Source organism: Sturnira hondurensis, unplaced genomic scaffold (genome assembly GCF_014824575.4).
Source record: "Sturnira hondurensis isolate 20B ecotype Veracruz unplaced genomic scaffold, ASM1482457v3 Scaffold0008729, whole genome shotgun sequence".
Lineage (NCBI taxonomy): Eukaryota > Metazoa > Chordata > Mammalia > Chiroptera > Phyllostomidae > Sturnira > Sturnira hondurensis.
Window position 1 is genome coordinate 34,089 of NW_028081360.1, and position 22,003 is coordinate 56,091.

The 22,003-nt window shown below is 46.0% G+C and overlaps 1 protein-coding gene across 1 annotated transcript in view; it reads right to left on the reverse strand.

Annotated features, from left to right (window-relative positions):
- Window positions 1-3,768: 3,768 nt before the first annotated feature.
- The window catches only part of VWA3A (von Willebrand factor A domain containing 3A), a 93,598-nt gene continuing 75,363 nt past the window's right edge, over window positions 3,769-22,003 (reverse strand). Inside the window, 11 exon segments of the mRNA XM_037055788.1 lie at window positions 3,769-3,987; window positions 7,105-7,188; window positions 7,190-7,232; window positions 8,270-8,424; window positions 8,817-8,860; window positions 8,863-8,960; window positions 9,704-9,848; window positions 11,483-11,618; window positions 12,566-12,722; window positions 15,378-15,541; window positions 18,490-18,636. Coding sequence (XP_036911683.1) covers window positions 3,769-3,987; window positions 7,105-7,188; window positions 7,190-7,232; window positions 8,270-8,424; window positions 8,817-8,860; window positions 8,863-8,960; window positions 9,704-9,848; window positions 11,483-11,618; window positions 12,566-12,722; window positions 15,378-15,541; window positions 18,490-18,636 — 1,392 coding nt within the window.

Genomic DNA, 22,003 nt, shown 5'->3' on the forward strand with positions numbered 1-22,003 from the left:
GCTACCACTACATGAGATTAGGATTCAAACCCCGGTCCTATGCTTCACCACTTCACAAACCATGTCTCTGGTTCATCCTTCCACTCACAAATATCAGCCCTCCTCTCCCATCAGCAGGGCTAGAGAACTCATATTCCCTTGCACAGCTGGTTGGTGGTGTCCTGCTAGGAAGCGTAGTGTATAACACAGTGTCTATGGGTTGTCTTGTGCCCCATCTCATACATTGAATTCCTAACTCCCAGTAGCTCACAATAAGACCTTAGTTGGAAAGAGACATTACAGATGTAACTATAGGTGAAGGCATACTAGAGTAGGGCCCTCATCAGTATGAGTGGTGCCCTCATAATGGGAAATTTGGACACAGACATGCACACAGGGAGCCTACCATGTAAAGACTGCAGTGATGCTGCCACAAGTCAAGGGACTACCAGAAACTAGGAGATAGCCCAGAAGAGACCCTTCCCAATGTCTTCAGAGGGAGGACAACTCTGCTGGTACCTTGACCTTGAACTTCCAGACTCCAGAACTGGAGGCACTAAATTCCTGTTGTTTCAGTCCCTCAGTTTATGGTATTTTGTTATGACAGCTCTAGAAAAATTACAACTACCACTAGCCATTTTCTCTGTGTGGAGGTGATTCAGAAGGGCAACTGTCCAAGACAGTGACCAGACAAATCCACTGTGTCAGGGACCGAGGTCACTGCTGTCTCCCTTGGCCTCCACTGGAGCTTGGGCAAAGCCAAGCCTTGTTAAGCCCTAGTCAACTATGTTTCTAAACAACTCGATAAAACTTTACTTACTTATACATCAATGTAACCACCACGCAGATCAAGAGAGCCTATCCAGCATGCCAGATGGTCCCTATGTGACCCTGGCATGCCCTCCCAACACACCAGGTACCACTATTCTGACTTCAATTGCCAACAATAGTTTTGTCTGTTCTTGTCTTCGTGTAAATGGAGTCATACAGTATGTGCTCTTTCATGTTCTCTTGCCCAATATTGCTCGTAAGATTGATGCATCTTGTTGAATACAGATGTCAATTCCTTTTTTTTCAACTGACCATTAGTATAGTATGCCATTGTACAAATGTGTCGCATGGATGAACATTTATATTGTTTGCAATATTTGCCTTCTATGAATAAAGTTGCTATGAAACATTCTGGAATATGTCTTTTGTTGAACATATGAACTCATTTCTCTTGGAGAAGAATTGCTGGCATAGAATATGCATACTTTTTACTTTAGTGGAAGCTGCCACACAGTTTCCAAAGTGGTTAAACCAATGTACATGTCCCCCTGCCCTGCCCCAGCTACATATGAGATTTCCAATAAGCCCTGTATCTTGACATTGTCAGTCTTTTTAGTTTTAGCTACACTGGTGGGTGTGTAGTGGTATCTCATTGCAGTTTTAATTTGCATTTCACTGATAGGTAAGTTTGTTGAGTACCTTTACACATACCTATGCATACCTATGCATATACCACACAAAATACCACTGCATTTGAGCCTTTTGTCCATTTTAAAAAGCTGAAATGTTTATCTTTTTCTTGTTGATTTGGAGTTCTTCATATATTCTGAATGAGTCTTTTAATAAAATTTCCTCTCACAAAAATTTATTCACTCATATGTATAATCACTTCATTATTTTATAAGTAATTTTGTCCCTATTAAATAAAAGGAATTTTTCTGCCTTAGAAAATGATCCCAGATCACATAATACATGATACATTCATTCCATATGTACATAGTGGAACTGGGCCAGCAGAACCCACATGTTGGGAACTGTTCTGCCTGGCTTCAAGGGTTGTAACTGCCTCCCATGGCTAAGGCTGAGTGAGCGACCTCCAGAATGAGAGCTACTAAGGAGACAAAGCTTATCTCTGGCAGCAACTCTGCTTCTGCTTCATCCCCTGTCCCCAACATTTGGTCGGTTAGTCAGAGACCGGTCAGACCCCTTAGAGGGTGGGCAACCTAAACCAGACACGATCACTTGGGAGGCTATCCTGGAAGGACTCCAGGGGGGGCTGCAACAAAGAGGGAGTGATGGACCCTCGCCCCCTGGCTATTCTGACATAGCCTGAGTCCCCATTTCCATCTGGGAGTAGTGCTTCCTGGTTCTAATCCACTTAAGTCTAAAAAACTATGACTGGGAAGGCGGTGCAGCCCTTTGCTGGCTAGAGTGGGATCGGGGTGATCAGGCCTAAGAAAGAATATGTAAAATCCTGTGAAACCTGTTTTGTTTAGATTGCTCTCATTTAAATAATAAGGGTCAAGCAAGAAGTTTGTTCCTCAAAGTTTTATGGCTCTTTAGCGATCTGTCCCTGACTGAGAATAAGCCCTCATAGTTCTTTAAATGCTATCTATTGTTTGGTCCTTACCTGTATTCATGTGCAAATGAACCCAATAAAAGCCCCTTGAGGAAGAGGCTCTTGGCCCTTCTCCTTTGAGAGATCGGCCACCTTTCCTCCCCAAGCAGATCATGTCTTGGTAGTTTCACTTTCATCTGTGGTGGATGGGGGAACTTTGCAGGCAAAATTGCCCCCACACCCACCTGATTCCCACATGCTTGAGTAGAGCACTCTCTCTGGACTGGATTCCAGAGCTGACTCAATTCAGTTTGGTTGAGCCGGGAGTGAGGGAGGTTGGTCATGAGGCTCACATGTTTCTTCTTCCCCCAGGATGGGCTGATGGTGGATCTGCATACCCTCTTGGACCACGGTGGTAGAGTGAGGAGACCAGGATCTGGCCTCTGGTTTCCAGAGCTGGGCTCCTACAACTAAGCTGCACACTCAATGTTTACTATGTATCTACCACATAGCAGGTTCTGGGAACCCAGAGATGATTAAGATACCAGCCTCTTGCTAAGAGAATGAATGGTTAAGCAGAAGAATTGACAAAGGGAGTAAGGAAGCATGACATGGAGTGCTAAGTGTAATAAGTGGTGTCACCTCTGTAAAGACAGATGTTTGGTCAGGATGCCATGGGAGGAAGGCAAGAGGCTCCCAGCTCTTGATGGGTCCCAGGGACATCTTCAGAGTGGAGCTGATGCCACTTGATTTGTGCCTTGATGGATGAGCAGGAGTCACCAGGCAGAGGATGGCAAGAAGGACATTCCAGGAAAGGGGCTCGGTGCAGGGCTTCCCAGCAAGAGACAATCTTGTGACTAGAGTGTAGGGTGTGAACGTTAGGGTAGATCCTGGGATGGCAGAGCCTTTTTCTCCCTCAGCTTCCAGGGAGCCCTCATGCAGGAACAGTATCTCCTAGGGTGTGGGCCACAGCTTCCCAGGTCACTTTGACCTCAGGGTCAATATGTGCTTAGTAGATGGTTCTTTGTAGGATGGTCTTTCTGTTTGGAGGAATCATTTTTTTTTTAAATTTAGAGGGGAAGGGAAGGAGAGAGGGAGAGAAATATCAATTTTATGGTTGCTTCTTGTGTGTCCCCTGCTGTGAACTGGCCTGCAACCCAGACACATGCCCTGACTGGGAACTGAACCACAATTGTGTGGTTCACAGGCCCACGCTCAATCCACTGAGCTACACCAGCCAGGGTGGAATCACTATTTTTGATCCCTTCCAATAGTTACTACTATCCATAAAACAGAGCATGCTTACTGGCCCTTAGTGAACATTCAATGGATGGGGAGTCCATCCCCTTACCTGAGATGACTTCTCTACAAAATAATTACATGACCTTTGTTATGTATTGTTTTTCTTCTGGAACTGGGACCTAGTAGACAGGAATGAAAGAAGATGGTCCTCTCAGTGCTCAGATTTCTGGGTCCAGGGAAAAAAGCATGGCAGGAGGAACCCTTGGAACAAGGGTGCATGACCAGGGTGGTAGGACTGGAGCCATGTGGCAGGTGGGAGGGACTGCTTGGAGGGCATACTTGAATGACTGGCCCTGCCAGAGGAAGGTTCTGGCCTTAGTGATCACCTGAGCCAATTTCCTTAAATCATCTCTTTCAAATGATGGCGACACAGAGCCCTTAAGAGAAATAAATGTTATGTTAGACCTATTAAGTGACTAGATGGGACCTGAAAATCCAAGCTCTCAGAAGAATTTTAGAGCTAATTAAATGCAGCCTCCTCTGCAATGCAGGAAATCTTGTGGGCCCAGGCTTGCATGTTTTCAGGGACAGGGAGCTCATTACCTCCTAAAGGAGTCATTCTACAAACAGGATACTTTGAAAGAAGATATCTAAAAGTCAATGTAGGAAGTGAGTAGTAAAAAACAAGATGGTCTCTTGCCTTCACTGAAGTCAGTGGGGCAAGTGGTATATGCTCCTAATCTCACTGTTACTCAGGAAAATCTATTCAGCCCTTTCTCTGCTTCTTTTAGGAAAACAGAGCTTTGCAGACATGCTTTTTTCTTCTGTCACCCAATGAAATTCCAGAGCCTGACCTTAAAAGGAAAGTTCTCACACTCTGCAAAAGAATCTGAGAGATGAACTGTCCCTTCTCCCTGGCAGCATTGTGGAGATGATCCCATTCTGCATCCAGAAACTATTTAGAGTCTGATCTGATAAGGCACTAAACTGAGAATCTTCACAATAAATTTTTTTCCTGAGTAATAAGGACATCCATTACTTTTACTGGTTCTGGATCTGTCCTCTGTATTATTTGTAATATTTGGCCCTAATTAGTTACTGGAACAAAGAAATCATGCAAAACACTTGACTTAAAAAATTGTGCCATGTTCTGATACACAATATTTAACCTCCAAAAAGAAATCTGGAATTCTGGTTGGCTGTGTTACTTGATAATTTGTGCTGAAAATGTTGTAATTGACAACAGAACATTCTAAAAGGTAGAAATATGTGCATAATTTTTCTAATAGGTCAGAAGAGGATCACCTGATACCTTCCTCTTGTCCCACATGTGTGACAGAACCCATGACATTACCAAATTTATCACTTAACAGGTCATTTGAATATCTGTTTCAATGGGTTTAACACAAGGAGACAGAAATATGCAGGAATTAAAACAGAGAGCTTAGGAGCATGGGTCTCTGAGCTCTGGCTTTATCATGTACTCTGACTTCAGTTGCATTCCCAAGCCTGGCTAAGCCTGTTTCTTCATCTGCTAAATGACAGAAGAATAGATGGGAGGATTAACAGAGGTCATCTATATAAAGCAATGAAACTGCACATAGTAAGTGCTCAATAATACAAACTGTTGTATCATTTTTAAAAATATATTTTAATTGATTATACCATTATAGTTGTTCTGTTCCCTCCTTCATTGCCCTCCACCCTGCACACCCCCTCCCCACCATCCCCCCTTTAGTTTATGACCACGTGTCTCAAGTTCTTTAGATTTTATATTTCCTCTACTATTCTTGCCCTCCCCCTATTTTCTACCTATTGTCTATCCTACTTATTTTCTGTATCTTCTCCCCCCTTCTCCTCCCACTCCCCTGTTGCTAACCCTCCATGTGTTCTGAATTTCTGTGGTTCCACTCCTGATCTAGCTGTCCTCTGGATTTGCTTTTGTTTTAGGTGTGATTGTTAATAACTGTGAGTTTGCTGTCCTTTCACTGTTAATATTTTTTATCTTCTTTTTCTTAGATAAGTCCCTTTAGCCTTTCATATAATAAGGGCTTGGTGATGATGAACTCCTTGAACTTGACCTTATCTGAGAAGCGCTTTATCAATCCTTCCATTCTAAATGAAAGCTTTGCTGGATGGAGCAATCTTGGCTGTAGGTCTTTGGATTTCATGACTTGGAATACTTCTTTCCAGCCCCCTCTTGCCTGTAAGGTCTCTTTTGAGAAATCTGCTGACAGTCTGATGGATACTCCTTTGTAGGTGACTGTCCCCTTATCTCTTGCTGCTTCTAGGATTCTCTCCTTCATTTTAATCTTGGCTAATGTAATTATGATGTGCCTTGGTGTATTCCTTCTTGCGTCCAACTTCTTTGGGACTCTCTGAGCTTCCTGGATTTCCTGGAAGTCTATTTCCTTTGCCAGACTGGGGAAGTTCTCCTTTATTATTTGTTCAAATACGTTTCCACTCACGGCTGTTCCTCTTCCCCTTCTGGTACCCCTATAATTCGGATGTTGGAATGTTTAAAGATGTCCTGGAGGTTCCTAAGCCTCTCTTCATATTTTTTTTGAATTCTTGTTTTTTCATTCTTTTCTGGTTGGATGTTTTGTTCTTCCTTCTGGTACACTCCATTGATCTGAGTCCCAGTTACCTTTCCATCACTGTTGGTTTCCTGTGCATTTCCCTTCATTTCAATTAGTTTAGCCTTCATATGTTCCTCTAATTTGTCACTAAAATCAACCAGTTCTGTGAGCATCCTGATCACCAGTATTTTGAACTGTGCATCTGAGAGGTTCGCTATTTCTTGGTTGCTTAGAGTTATTGGCTCTGGGGCTTTGAGTTCTTGAGCCATATTTTGGACTGTTTGTGCCTGTTACATATGAGGAGTGGAGCTCTGGGTGTTCACCAGGGCAGGGCAACTCAGTCACTGGGTTGTGACACTGTAATGTGGGGGCAGGGTCAAAGGGGAGCAATGGCGGTCCCCTCTGCTGCTTCCTGCTGCTGGGGCCTGCACGGTCTGTCTCACTGCTCACTCCTTTGCTGGTTTATCTGCGTGGGAATGTGTGACTGCAGTCAGCCTGCCCCCTCACTGGGTCCGCCTGTTGCTACCTCACACCTGGGATCCACCCATGGCTGCTTATGCATGCCTGGGTCAGGAGATCTTTCCTGCCCAACCCTGCTCCGCTGCTGGCTCCGCTCCTCTTACTGGTCTGGTTGAATGGTTCGTTGTTGTCGGACTTCCATATAGTTAAATTTTCTGTTCTTTGGCTGCATCTTTGTTTACTAAACCTTTGTTGTATTCAAACTTGGTTGTGGGAGAAGGCACAGTGTTTCCACCTACGCCTCCATCTTGGTGGAAATCCTGTTGTATCATTAAGTAACCCCTGAGCCTCCACTTCTTTCTCAACCTTTCGGAGAGTCGGCCTAAGAGGAGAGCAGCAGGGAAGCACAAGCCTTGTAGTCAATACTTTGACAAGAGGACAGGGATCTTTTAGGAGGAAAAAAAAAACATGTCTGTTGACATGTTAATGAGCCATTTCAGTGGCTCTACAACCTACCCTTTCATCGATGAAGCCCTTGGTCAGCAGACAGAGAATTTGGAAGAGCAGGTCATCACCAACAAGGCAGTGATAGCGCTCCCCCCACAGTGAGGGAGGCCAGATTTCTCAGGAAGTTAGCTTCCACCCTGCGGGGGTGGACAGAGAGTGCTGGGGCCATGATGACTGACCCAGCCGGCCAGTTCCCTGGGAGCCCAGCCTATGGGAACCTCCTGAGGAAGTCTGTGGGGCAATGGGCCTTAGACTCTGGGGCTTTGTGCCATTGAGGCCCTGTCAGCATCACCAAGCCCACTCTCCCAGCCAGACTATGGGCAGTGGCAACTGCTGCCACTTCATGAGGTGGATTCACCCTGCTGGTATCACCACTTAGACTGGACTCCTCAAAGCACATGGCCTGTGTACTCCAGCCCCTTCCCTAATTAGAACTCCATCCAGTGCCTACTATGTGTTAGGCCTAATAGTGACACATTATGACCCTTATGGAGTTCATAATTTAGACACAGAAATAAAATATGCACCTAAGTGTATATCTAAAATGCACTTATTAGATAATCACATTATTTGCCAATAACTGCATTACTTGCTAATAATGTTAACTTTTTTCCGAAGCACTTAAATCTTTCTTTCCTTACACATGTTCTTCTTTGGTAATCCGTTTATAAAAATAACCACAACAATGCTGCTTTAAACCTCTTGCCCTAAATATTTATAACTGTGCTCCCAGGAAAGATGGAGGGAAAGCACAACGTGTGACTGTGGGAATAGGTTCAAAACTGTTTCTGTGCGGCAGAGTCAGGAGAACAGGCCCTACTGCTGGGTACGTTAAAAGTACAGAGAGGGGCCCTGGCTGGTGTGGCTTAGTGGATTGAGGGTTGGACTATGAAGCAAAGGGTTGCTGGTTTGATTCCCAGTCAGGGCACATGCCTGGATTGCAGGCCAGGTCCCCAGTAGCGGGCACACAAGAGGCAACCACACAATGATTTTTCTCTCCCTCTCTTCCTCCTTTCCCCCCTCTCTAAAAATAAATAAAATTTTAAAAATACAGAAACGGGCTTTTACACTGATGTGTTCCTGCCAGGCCCTCCCAGTTCCTGACTCACAGAACTGGTCCCTCCTGGGTCCAGTGTCTGTGGCAAGCTGCTCAGCCCAACTTCCTGTGTGTGGCTCACCTGCCCATGCAGCTCAGGGAAATGTGTGTATTTTCACATTGCACTCCTCCTTGAGTCTTTGCACTTCACTTAGAATAAGGCTGCAGCTTGCGTCTGGCTTCCCATCAGTCAGGAGTTACAATCCTCCCACATCATGAAAACTGAAAGCTTTCTGAAAGAGTTTGGTTCAGGGGTGGGTGCTCACTAGGAAGAGAAAAACCAACGCCCTGCTGTTCCCAAGGATGTGTTTGACTGGATCCCACTGACTTGTCCATTAAGACTGAGAGGCTCCCCCTTTCAGCCTACCACTGACAAGAAAGCCACTGATGTTTAGGAGAAAGAGCACGGTTCACTTCTAGGCTGGTCGACCCCACACAAGTCATTTATCCTCTCTGAGCCCCCATCTTCTATAAAGTGAGAACAGTGAGCATCCCTTTCTCATGGGTTGTTGAAAAGATGAAATGGTTTAACACTGTGTATATTCTAAAGCATTATACAATATCCATATATGGGGCAATATTATTTCTTTTTTACTACAGGGTCAGGCTCAGGGCTAGAACTTGCCAGTAATGCTTGTAAGACTGAGGTGCTTCCCTGAGCATGGAAATAGTCACCCATTGCATGGCCTGGTGACAGGCTGTGTCTGAGGTGTCCACCAGAGTGTCCTGACACAGTTGTGGGTCCTTGGAAAAGCTGATCAGGTTAAAACTGAGGGTGGGAGGGTAGAGATGGGGGAAGAGATTGGTTAGAACATGTCAGTCTACGTTGAATTCTGGTGAAGTAACCTCTGTGAAGACCATTCATGCCTGTTAGTGAAGACCCTCACAAGGAGCCCCAGGGACCCTCAGGGAGAGGGTTGTAGACTACCTGAGAATAAGTAGGTACACAGCCAACATTCTGGGTGCAGACAGAAGTAAATAAATATCCCTCAGCCACTTGTAGGTTATGTGATCTCAGACAAATCATTTAACCCAAGACCTAGTTTCCCTTTCTTAAAAATAGGGATGAAAATAACTCTTGGGGTCTTTGTGAGAATTGAGTGAAAACATGCATGTAGGTACTTAATAAATGTTTGCTCTTTTCAATATTAAGACAAAAATGAGTCCCAGCCTAGGACCAGTCTCCGGCTGTCCCCTTAGGGTTAAACCTTCTGAGTAGAGAAACAAATAACCCACTGCCTCCACTCCTTAAAAAATCAAGTACTGCTGAAATCACAATTCAAGGTGGTTCATTTCCTCTGTCTGTAATTGACCTTGGGGCTGAGTAGGATTTCTAAAGTACACTTACTTCTACAGGAGAATTCAGTGTTCTTTTGTGTTCAAATAAGCTGTTCATTAGAACATTTCAGAAATGGGCCAGCACTATGCAACAGTGAGGAGGGAGTGCCTTTGGCCAGAGAAGCTCCAGGAACTACTCCTTTGATCTTCCGCCCCTACATCCCTGCCTCTTACCTGTCACAGTGCTTCCTCAGCGCCTCCCAAATCAGCAGAATCAGCTCTTTCTTCACCTTCTGCAGGTAGGGGCCCATGGACCCTGAGGTGTCCAGCAGGATGCACACTCTTTTCTTCAAAATGGTGCCAAACAATCGGCAGCTCCCTGCTCAAGGTGGGGCAGGGCAAAGGCAGGGAAGGAGTGAGGGGTCGCCCCTCCTGGCTGCTTCTCCTCACTGTTGAGGTTAAATACATGGTCTTGCAACACCAGTTGCCTGATTGATCATTGATCAGCTGTCAACCCACAGGGATACGGCCATGGTGGTGTTGTTAGAAGGGTCTATTGTCCTAGCGTAGATCTGGTTGCAGGTCTGGGCTTTGAGAGATGAAGATTTCAGCTGTGGCTTAGCCTGTGACCACTTGTACAAGTGGTTGTAACTGCTCTGGGCTTGAACTTCCTCATTCCTCAAGTTAAGTAATTGAACTAAGTGGTATCTCTTAGTTTGGGGCTGGAAAGATATAACAGAGCACAAAGTCTATCGACTGACCAAGAGAAATCGACTGAGCATCTGCTAAGTGCCTGGTGCTGTGTGAAGTGCAGTGGTGAGTGACAGAACTTGCAATTGGGTAAGGAAGACAGATGTTAGAGCTGTGCTGTGGACTCTGACAGAATTAATGAGGCACATAATGGGGAGAATCTGAGTTGGAGAGTTGTGGAGAGGAGCAGATAAGCAATGACTGCAGGATGCACAGCAGGTAGCTGAGGGACGAGTTGGGGTGTGGAGAGAACAGCCTATGAAAGGCTGGTGGAAGGACAGAAGAACATGGCCTGTTTGAGAGACAGAGAGGTCTGTGGAATGACAAAGGTGTGTGGAATAACAAAGGCTGAGGAGAGAGACCCACAGGGAGGGAAGGGGCAAGAGAGGAAGCTGGCGAGGTTGTTAATAGATTAGAGATTTATCTCAATGGGAAACAGAGAGGGCCACTGACTTACCCAGGGTCACAGAGACTGGCAGTGACAGCCGAGATTCATACCCAGATCCTCTGGTCTATACTTTAAAGCAACTGACAACCACTGCCCTTCCAGAGGCTTCGACAAGTGGCAGTCATTGCTTTGACCCACTGCCCATGGACTGTGACTACCAGGGGACTGGACCAGATGAAATTACTTAGGACCCTACGTGGTCCACACAGGGCTCTCTATAATAAAGGCTCCTGCTCTACTTCCTCTTATTGTCCCAAGACCCCACCTGGCCCAGAGCCTAAACTCCCTCCCATTAAGTTCTAGCTGTTTGCCTGGCTTCTTGGACTTGATACTGAGCCCACCTCCTACTCTCCAGCATACCCTCCTCTGAGATGTGAGCTGGGCTCTCCTCAGCCAGCCTATCCATTCACCTCTCGCAGAGGGGCCTTGATACTCTTTGTAGAAAATAATAGGGGACTTCTCTCTGTCAAGACACCCTCATCTGTACCTTCACGGGCAGTTCTATGGGACCCAATCAAGACTAAATTGAGCCTCTCTAGGGTTAGCCCCTCAGTCACACTCAGAGAGCCAAGGTGTGGAAGATGGCCCTGCAGAACATATCTGGATGACCTGGGTCCCCTCTGGTGCCCTTTGGTCCATGCTCTATCTCCCTGTCATCCAGCACCTTGGCTGACCTCCAAACCCAGACGTCATGCTGTGTCTGGATGACCCTCCTGCCAAATCCCAAACTTGACAGTTTGTGAGTGCCTGGCCTGGGAAGGACTGACTCTGGTGTCCCTGAGGTTGACCTTCTTCTTCCCCTGAGGCCCCTTCACCCTCCAAGAAAGCAAGCAGTTGGACAAGCAACCATGTCCACTGCAGCCTCTGGACATAGCATCTCATCACCTTCTTTAGGCACATGATGTACACTTCAGTTTCCCTAGGTGTCCACTGTATGTGTCTCACCATTCCCTGGATTAATGCAAGCAAAGGCAAATTTCTCCCATCACTATTTCTTCATGTCTCCATCATTCCCTAAAAGGATTTAGTCCATTGTGGCTCATAATTTCCCAAACATTGCTTAACATATATTTTTGTTTGTTTGTTTTAAAGCTTTTCTTTTATTATATTACTAGGTGTATGGTTCTAGGGTGGAATGAGGAATTGGGATGATGGTTTTGTGGCAAATGTGGTCATAGTATTCATGAAAAATAAAGTATCTCTAATTTTAAAACAGAAAAGTCCCCATGGTAGGATGGCAGTCCATACATTTCAAACCAAAGGGTGACCTTGGATAGAGAGGGGGACAGCATGATTGAACTCTCTTAAAATTTTTCTGGTAGATAATTTTGAATTTGGTGGACTTTTTTTAGCTTTATAGTTTCCCCTCATCTTGATAATATTGCATAAAAGGGCAAGGAGAGAAAATGGGGTCTTTACAAAAAGCATGGCTAGATGTTCATTTTGTACTAAATATAACTGGTTCAGTGTTAAAGCAATGAGAAAACAGGAGTCCCAAAGTAGGAAATAGAGACTAGAACCCTCTCACCTCCTATGATCAGCCCTGTTCTTGCCATCCTATCAAGACTATCATCAGTACTGGGGGACAGAGTCCTTGTCAGTGAGTATGTCAGCTGCTGCCCTGTGTTCTCAACCACTGTCTTTGACCATCACTCCAGTGAGCCCATTTAACCTGAGTATGGCCCCAGGCTCCCCGAGGGGTCACTTTTATCCAGCAGGATTCTGCATAACCTGTTCCCCAAGAGCAACCCCACTTTGGGGGGCAGGGTTTTGCAGGAAGAACGGAAGCCACTGTTTGTACATTCACAGGAAGTTCTCCCTAACATATGCGGCTACCCATGGCTAAGACGAGGTGAGAGCTGGAAGAGAATAACACCAACAACAAAATCCCAAGTTACATTGACCTCTATGCTGGGGAAGATGCTGCAGTATTTGGCTGCTACCAGCCTCTGTACTGACTTTTGATGAGTGCAATTGGGACCGATGCGGCTGGAAATCCCCATCTTCAGTTTTTTAACATGTAATTTGCTACCCGCTTTAGAGTAAAGAAAATAACTATTTTTTTAAAGATTTTATTTATTTATTTTTAGAGGGGAAGAGAAGGAGAGAAGGACAGAAATATCAATGTATGGTTGCCTCTCGTGAGTCCCCTGCAGGGAACTGGCCTGCAACCCAGGCATGTGCCCTGACTGGGAATCGAACCACGATCGCGTGGTTCGCAGGCCTGCGCTCAATCCACTGAGCTAAACCAGCCAGGGCAGAAAATAACTATTATTTTGGGTGATTCACTGTCAGGCTGAATTATTGTCTGACCCATCTATTAAAATCTCTTCTTTGAAAACTGTCTCATGTTTGAAATGTGAGGTTCCTTGGTCTTCACTGAGAGCATCCATTGCATGTAGATCCCATCCCCAGAGCTGGGGAAAGCTGCACAAGAAATATGGGTAACAGGGAACAAAGTTTATTGAGTATCTGCTACTCCCTCATCTGGTGGACATTGTTGCTTCCCTAACACCATTTCAACCTTCCCCAATAAAATTTGCGTGGAATCCCTCACTAATCTCACACTGTAATCCAATGAGGATAATTTCAGTCTACTTGTCACAAGAGTTACAAGAATGAGCAGGATCCATGCAGTCAGAGCACAGCCTCCAGGATTGACCAATCAGAACCAAGCTCAGACTTCACTGAATGATTGAAGGAAGAAAGGCATTCTATCTTCTGGATGAATAAGAAGCAGTATTTCTATTGCTTGCAACAGAAAGGATCTAACGCCACCAAGAACTTTACACAAACCCCTGGCTGGTGTGGCTCCATGGGTTGAGCATTGGCCTGAGAACTAAAAGGTTGCCAATTTGATTCATGGTCAGGGCACATGCCTGGGTTGTGAGCCAGGTCCCTAGCTGGGGGCTCATGAGAGGCAGCCAATTGATGTTTCTCTCACACATCCATTTTCTCTCCCTTTCTCTCTCTCCAAAAATAAATAAATTAAATTAAAAAATAACTTTACATAAAATATACTTCAATTTGTCATCAATCTTAAATGATAGGTACAATTGTCTTCATTTTACAAATGAGGACATTGAGCCCCAGCCAGCGTGGCTCAGTTGGTTGGGTGGCATCCTGCAGACCAAGGGGTTGCTGGTTTGATTCACTGTCAGGGCACAGGCCTGGGTTGCAGGTTTGGTCCTTGGTCGGGGCATGTAGGGAGGGCAGCCCATCATCGTTTCTCTCTTACAGTGATGCTTCTCTCCCTCCCTTTCTCCCTCCCTTTCCCCCTTTCTAAAATCAAAAACAAAAATAAAATAATATGAGGACACCGAGATTGAATGTAGCTAAGGGACTTGCCAAAGGTCACCCAGATAGGAGATGGTAGAATCAGATTTTGAACCTTGGTGTATTTAATCCTTAGCAAGTCATTCTAAGCAGGTTTCTTCTCACTTCCACATATGCCCACCCTCCTAGAGGTATTGGCTGGTAGAAGGAATTATTGCTTAGGGAGACATGTGCTGGTGCAGACAACTTCATACCTCTCCACTTGAGCAGACTGTATCCTGGGCTGCTCAATAGAAGAGCTAATCCTTCTTAGGCTTCTTCCTTGGGGGTACTTCCTGCATACTGAGTCTGGGACAAACAGAGTAAGGTCACCTTGGGCGCCTTTCTTCCTTTCCCTCCCTTCCTCACACCACTCTCTTTTAATGTCAATTTCTTTATCAGCTGAGTCGGATGTAAAATCCCCTAGGTGCAATTTGCTGAGAGGGCGAAAGGGAGGCTGTGAGGTGGATCTGGACAAGCCTGCTGGGACCTCTCTTCTCCATACCTCAGTGAGTGGTTTCTGGGAACTGCACCATTTCGCAGCAATGAGGCTGGCCTGGAGACTCATCTCTACACTCTCCCCTGTCAGTCTAGGAGCTGAGAACACTCCCTCATGGATGGAATGGGAGTGCTTCACCCAGGGGGCCTCTGGAGACTTTCAGTGTTGACTTGTCTCATTCTCCTCCAGTGTCAAAGTTGCATGTCCATCTTCCTGGTCTCGGAGACCTGACTGGTTTGAGGATAGGCCTGGTCCAGAGGCACTGCTGCCCATGTCCTGGGACCCTAGGAGGGTCTCCTCCCCATGGGGCCTGCTGACCTTACAGTTCCCACAGGACAAGAGGGCTGTCCAGACACCTGTATCCTCCAATTTACCCACGTTATTCCCAGTCTCTATAAAACAGTGAGAGAGACAGTCTTCTTCCCTTGTCTGGGTCTTCTTCCATTCTGCAGAGTCCCCTCTGGCTGAGTGAGCTGCAGTTGGAGGGCATGTGGCCTGTAGGCTAGTGTGAGTGCTTCCCATACCCAGTCTCATTTCATCCCCTATGTTCCCCAGTTTACAGGTGAGACAAGCGGGACTCTGTGTCAGTAAGACGTAGAGCAAATATTCTGCCCAGGTTCTATGGACTCCAGGGCTCTGTTCTGAGCCACTCTGCTGTCTTTGACGTTGGAAGTAAGATACACACTCTTAGATTTTAGGAGCTGAGTCTTTTCATGAAAATACCCATGCATGTCACAACCAGTAGGCACTGGTCATTATTTTTATCCCCTCTGAACCTGAATTTCTACATCAGTAAAATGGGGAGCTAAAAGACTACCTGTCACATGGAATTGATTGTTATAAGCTTTAAATGGGAGTCTTAGTGGAAGGCCTGGCGCATGATCAAAACTCATGATCATTGATCATTTTGGTTACTACCATTAATGTGTCTCAGCCATGCCTGTTCACCCACCCCAAGGCCAGCCTCACCTGGTGGGGTGCTCACTTTGCCACTGAGTGGCTGCCACACTACAGCTTTCAATAAGGGACTTCTATCTCCATCAAGGTCATCTCTAGTGCTCTAGAAAACAGGCAGTCTTTCCCATCAATGGCCTATTTTCTTTTTTAAAAATATATTTTATTGATTATGCCATTACAGTTGTCCTATTCCCCTCCCTTCATTCCCCTCCACCCTGCACACCCCTCCCCCACCAACCCCCTTTCATTTATGTCCATGTGTCACAAGTTCTTTAGATTCTATATTTCCCATACTATTCCTGCCCTCCCCCCTATTTTCTACCTACCATCTATGCTACTTATTCTCTGTATCTTCTCCCCCTTTCTCCCCCTCCCACTCCCCTGTTGCTAACCCTCCATGTGATCTCCATTTCTATGGTTCCATTCCAGATCTAGCTGTCCTCTTACTTTGCTTTTTTTTTTCTAGGTGTGGTTGTTAATAACTGTGAGTTTGCTGTCTTTTCACTGTTCATATTTTTTATCTTCTTTTTCTTAGATAAGTCCCTTTAACATTTCATATAATAAGGGCTTGGTGATGATGAACTCCTTGAACTTAACCTTATCTGAGAAGTACTTTACCCGCCCTTCCATTCTAAATGAAAGCTTTCCTGGATAGAGCAATCTTGGATGTAGGTCCTTGCCTTTCATGACTTGGAATACTTCTTTCTAGCCCCCTCTTGCCTGTAAAGTCTCTTTTGAGAAATCAGCTGACAGTCTGATGGGTACTCCTTTGTAGGTGACTGTCCCCTTATCTCTTGCTGCTTCTAAGATTCTATCCTTCATTTTAATCTTGGCTAATGTAATTATGATGTGCCTTGGTGTGTTCCTTCTTGGGTCCAACTTCTTTGGGACTCTCTGAGCTTCCTGGATTTCCTGGAGCAGTGAGCGGTTCGTCTCACTGCTCGCTCCTTCGCCTGATTTCTCTGTGCGCAAATGTGTGACCACGGTCAACCTGCTGCCTTGCGCCCTCACTGGGTCTGCCTGTCACAACCCCACACCTGGGATCTGCCAACTGCTGCTCGAGTGCTTGGGTCCCTGGGTCAGTCTGGCTGAGTTTTCCTGCACAACCCTGCTCTGCCAGTTGCTGGCTCCACCCCTCTACCAGTCTAGCTAAATGGTTTGTTGTTGTCGGACTTCCGTATAGTTCAGTTTTCTGTGTTTGGTTGCATTTTTGTTACTAAAACTTTGTTGTTTTTAAATTTGGTTGTGTGCGGAGGCACAGTGTTTCCACCTACACCTCCATCTTGGCTGGAAGTTCCATACTTTATTATTTTTTATAGTTTTTAAAAAATTTCTTTCCACTACCATATTCCCTTTATACTCTCTTTTACATCTCCCAACCTCTTCCTCACCAAGCCTATGGCTTTTGAGGCAAAAAAAAAAAAAAAATGCGTGTGTGTGTGTTTGCCAGAACTTTCTTCACCAATTACCCACTCCTCTTCCCACTCAACTAGGACTTGTGGGCCTCCAGCATGATAGGAAGCCATTCAGGTAACTGTGCCCTATTGGGTACCTCAGTTTTAAGGGAGGGGTCCCTTGATCACTGGGCATAGATGGAATGTGGTAATAGTTAAGCAAAATCACCCAGGGCCCTGGACCAGCTGAGGCCTCTGTTTGAGCTGCTGTGAAAAAAACTTGGAGATGNTTGGTTGTGTGCGGAGGCACAGTGTTTCCATCTACACCTCCATCTTGGCTGGAAGTTCCATACTTTATTATTTTTTATAGTTTTTAAAAAATTTCTTTCCACTACCATATTCTCTTTATACTCTCTTTTACATCTCCCAACCTCTTCCTCACCAAGCCTATGGCTTTTGAGGCAAAAAAAAAAAAAAAATGCATGTGTGTGTGTTTGCCAGAACTTTCTTCACCAATTACCCACTCCTCTTCCCACTCAACTAGGACTTGCGGGCCTCCAGCATGATAGGAAGCCATTCAGGTAACTGTGCCCTATTGGGTACCTCAGTTTTAAGGGAGGGGTCCCTTGATCACTGGGCATAGATGGAATGTGGTAATAGTTAAGCAAAATCACCCAGGGCCCTGGACCAGCTGAGGCCTCTGTTTGAGCTGCTGTGAAAAAAACTTGGAGATGCCACTCCAGGGGCCCCCTGCCCTGGTTTCAGGAGGCCCAATAAAGTCCTCAGTGTGGCCTAAGCCCCTCAAACTGAGTCAGCTCAGGCAGTACTGTAGGCCCAAGAGACAGACCCTGGAATTATGGGGTTTCACTTCAGAACTTAGGGAGGCTCCTGAAACCTGGTGGGGTTCCTTGGAGGAAGACAGTGCCTGTGTGAATAGCATCTTTCAGAAACACAGCTGTCCTGGGATGGCAGTAAACCACACACTGCCATGGATGTCCTCACTCTGAAACATGCTGGTTCATGAGGTCAGCCAGTTAGTGAAATGCTGAGGAGCTGATGGATTTCTTTGCTCCTTCTGTTTACAAGTACCATGAAGTCTGGAATCTCTCCCAGTTATAGCTCTATAGTCCCTTTTGGTTGCTGAGGTGGTTATTTTATGCTGGGCTTATCTGACAGGCTGTGGCTGGATATAAATATCCCAGGGCCACCCTCAGGCTCCTTTCAGGCCCCAGCTAAGCCTAGAGCAGCTGCAGCCAGAGCCTATTAGATGCCCTAACATCCTCATTTCTTTGCCCCTGAGAGACTCTCCAGGATAAGCCTTCCTGCCTTACAGTCATGGTGGGTTTCAGCTTCATGGGGTCCTTAGGACCCAGATAGGTGTCAAACCCGGATATCCAGGTAAAGCCAAAGATGGTGGTGGTGGTGGCACAGAAGCAGAGGTGGTCCCAGAGCTGAGAAGTAGATCCTCCAGTGAAGCTTCTCCCTCTAGAGGTCAGGACTGGAGGCAGCCACAGTACACTCACCAGTGAGGACCCTGCCCTGATCCCCCTGGCCCTGGGAGCTAGGGGCCTGGCCCAGACCACTTCAAAATGTAGGCAAGACCAGGAGACAAGGTGGAAACAAAATACTGTTTGTTATTAGGGAGGGGGAGTCAAACCATTCTGACCGCCGAGGGGTCTGTGGTCTTGCAGAGTTTCTTGGGCTGACTTCTTTGCTTGAGCATCTTTGGCTTTTCTTTTGGGAGGGCTGCACTTTCGAGATCTTTCCTGGACTTGTTCTTCAGGGAGGACACTAGTAAGGCACACTGAAACAAGGACTAGGAGGGTTAGCTGTGCCCCAGCCACAGCACACAGTCTTCAAGCAGGGCACACACACACATATACACACTTGAGAGAGACTAGGTCTGCTAGGATCATTGGACTCCTCTTTCTGTCCCTAGAATGCCTCCTGGGGCAGAAAGCCCTGTGCATCAATCCTATCACTAATAAGTACCATGTATTCAGGTCCTGGGATGCACGAGTCACTGGGCCCATTAAAGGCTGGGCAACTCAAACCCTCAAACCCAGGTGGGCAAGTGCTATCTTATCCCCATTTCACAGATAAGAAAAGCCAGGCTCCATGAATGTAAGGGACTTGCCCAAGGCCACAATACTAGTATATAGAGGACCTTCAATCCAAACCCAGGTGGGTATGGTTCCGAAGCCAGTGCTCTTCCCACATGTGACCCAGCATCCACTGTTGGTCAGTCTACCACGTGTCTGGAGCTAACTCTGGATGTCGGCAGAATAGTGTGTGATACTTGGTTCCTTTGCCCCCACACTTCTCAACTGCTGAAAGGTTTTCTAGTAATTATTTTCAACCAAAGCACTAGGAGATATTAGAATGTAAATTACATCTTAGTGAAGGACAGATTAAACTATTATTGCCCAAATACCTTGTGAATGAGTTTATCAGATGAGGGAAGTGGACTGATGTGCATCTGAGGAGAAGGGGTTAAGAAAACAGCAACAATGAGGGGCCCTTTCAGGGAGGACAGTTAAGGCACATTTAGGGGAGCAGATACAATGGACAAGGAGGTAAAGAATGTGAAGAGGACTTCCGGCCAAGATGGAGGCGTAGGTGGAAACATTGTGCCCCATCCCACAACTAAATTTAAAGACAGAGAAGTTTTAGAAACAAAAGCGCAGCCAAAACAGTGAAAATCGAACCGTACGGAAGTCTCACAACAACGAACCATTCCACCAGACCGGTAAGAGGGGTGGAGTCAGTGGTGGAGTGGGGTCGGGCTGGAAAGACCATTTGGTCCAACCGACCCAGGAGCGGAGGCTGAGGCAGTTGGTGGATCCCAGGAGTGGAGTGGCAACAGGCAGACCCAGTGAGGGTGCAGGGCGGCTGGCTGACTGTGGTCAAACATTCGCATGCAGATAAACCAAGCGAAGGAGCAAACAGTGAGACAGACTGCTCAGGCTAGGGCCCCAGCGACGGGAATTAGAGCCTGAAAGCACCAACTGGAAAGACTTTCTCGGAGTTGAGGGGCTGAGAGAGGCTCAGAGAAAGTTTGTTGGAGAGACCCACAGGGTCCTGGAGAGCACCTGGGCCTACACACCCGGGAATCAGCACCAGAGGAGCCCAATTTGCTTGTAGGAAGCTGCAGAGGGGACAGAAATCTGAGAGCACGCAGGGAGCGGAGCAAAGCACCATTTTTTCCCCCTCTCTGACCCAGCTCCCACATACAGCATCACAACCCAGCTACTGGGTCGGCCTGCCCTGGTGAACATCTCAGGCTCCACTCCTCACACATAAAAGGTGTGAACAGACCAAACATTATGACTCAAGAACAGCTCAAAGCCCCAGAGCCTATAATTCTAAGTGACCGAGAAATAGCCAGCCTTTCAGATGCGCAGTTCAAATTATTGGTGATCAGGATGTTCACAGAACTGGTTGATTATAGTCACAAATTAGAGGAACATATAAAGGCTAAACTAATTGAAATGAAGGGAAATGCACAGGAAACCAATAGTGATGCAAAGAAAACTGGGGCTCAAATCAAGGGAGTTGACCAGAAGGAAGAATGAAACGACCAATCAGAAAAGAATGAAGAAACAAGAATTCAAAAAAAAATGAAGAGAGGCTTAGGAACCTCCAGGACATCTTTAAACGTTCCAACATCCGAATTATAGGGGTACCAGAAGGGGAAGAGGAACAGCCGTGAGTGGAAACGTATTTGAACAAATAATAAAGGAGAACTTCCCCAGTCTGGCAAAGGGAATAGACTTCCAGGAAATCCAGGAAGCTCAGGGAGTCCCAAAGAAGGTGGACCCAAGAAGGAACACACCAAGGCACATCATCATTACATTAGCCAAGATTAAAATGAAGGACAGAATTCTAGAAGCAGCAAGAGACAAGGGGACAGTCACCTACAAAGGAGTACCCATCAGACTGTCAGCAGATTTCTCAAAAGAGACCTTACAGGCAAGAAGGGGCTGGAAAGAAGTATTCCAAGTCACGAAATCCAAAGACCTACAGCCAAGATTGCTTTATCCAGCAAAACTTTCATTTAGAATGGAAGGACAGATAAAGTGCTTCTCAGATAAGATCAAATTCAAGGAGTTCATCATCACCAAGCCCTTATTATATGAAATGTTAAAGGGACTTATCCAGGAAAAAGAAGATAAAAAAATATGAACAGTGAAAAGACAGCAAACTCACAGTTATTAATAACCACACCTAAAAGAAAAGCAAACTAAGAGGACACCTAGATCGGGAGTGGAAACATAGAAATGGAGATCACATGGAAGGTTAGCAACAGGGGAGTAGGAGGAGGAGAAGGTACAGAGAATAAGTAGCATAGATGGTAGGTAGAAAATAGACAGAGGGGAGGGCAGGAATACTATGGGAAATACAGAATCTAAGGAACTTGTGACACATGGACATGAACAAAAGGGGGGTAATGGTGGGGGAGGGGTGTGCAGGTTGGAGGGGCATGAAGGGGGGGAATGGGACAACTGTAATGGCATAATCAATAAAATATATTTTAAAAATGTGAAGAGGTGTCCCTGACCTTCCAGGAGCTCACAATGTGTTGTTCTGCAAATGGCGGTCATTAAAGTGTGAGTCAGGCTGAGTCACCTCCTCTGGCTCCTCTACCCCTCCGCCTTGACCATGGCCACCAACCTGCTCTCTGTCCACCCTCATGGTTTGAACTGCCCCAGCCCTTGCCTCTTCTCACTGGTCTGAAGGATATCCCCACTTGTTGCCTCACAAACTCACCTTTGTCCCAAGCCCACCCTCCCAGAATCTATCAAGATTCTGTTCTCTATCTCTTGGTCAATCATGCGCCCCAGTGAGGAACTTGGGAGTTACTCTGGGATTTTTTCTTCTCCCTCACCCCGTACAGTTAGTCAGCCACAAGTTTGGTCAATTTCTCCCTAAATGTTCTCATGTCCATTCCCTTATTTCTATTCTCACTGCTACTGACAAGATCTGGCCCCTTACTACCTCTCTAATCTCACCTTCAATTGCTCAAATCCCTTCTCTGAAAAAGTTACATTTTGGTAAGTCTTAAATAACAAAGAGAAATCCATGGACAATCTGGGAGGCTAAGGACATAGCAGGCACAAAGGTCCTGAGTTTACGAATGAGCTCGATATGTTCAAGGAACTCAAAAGAGG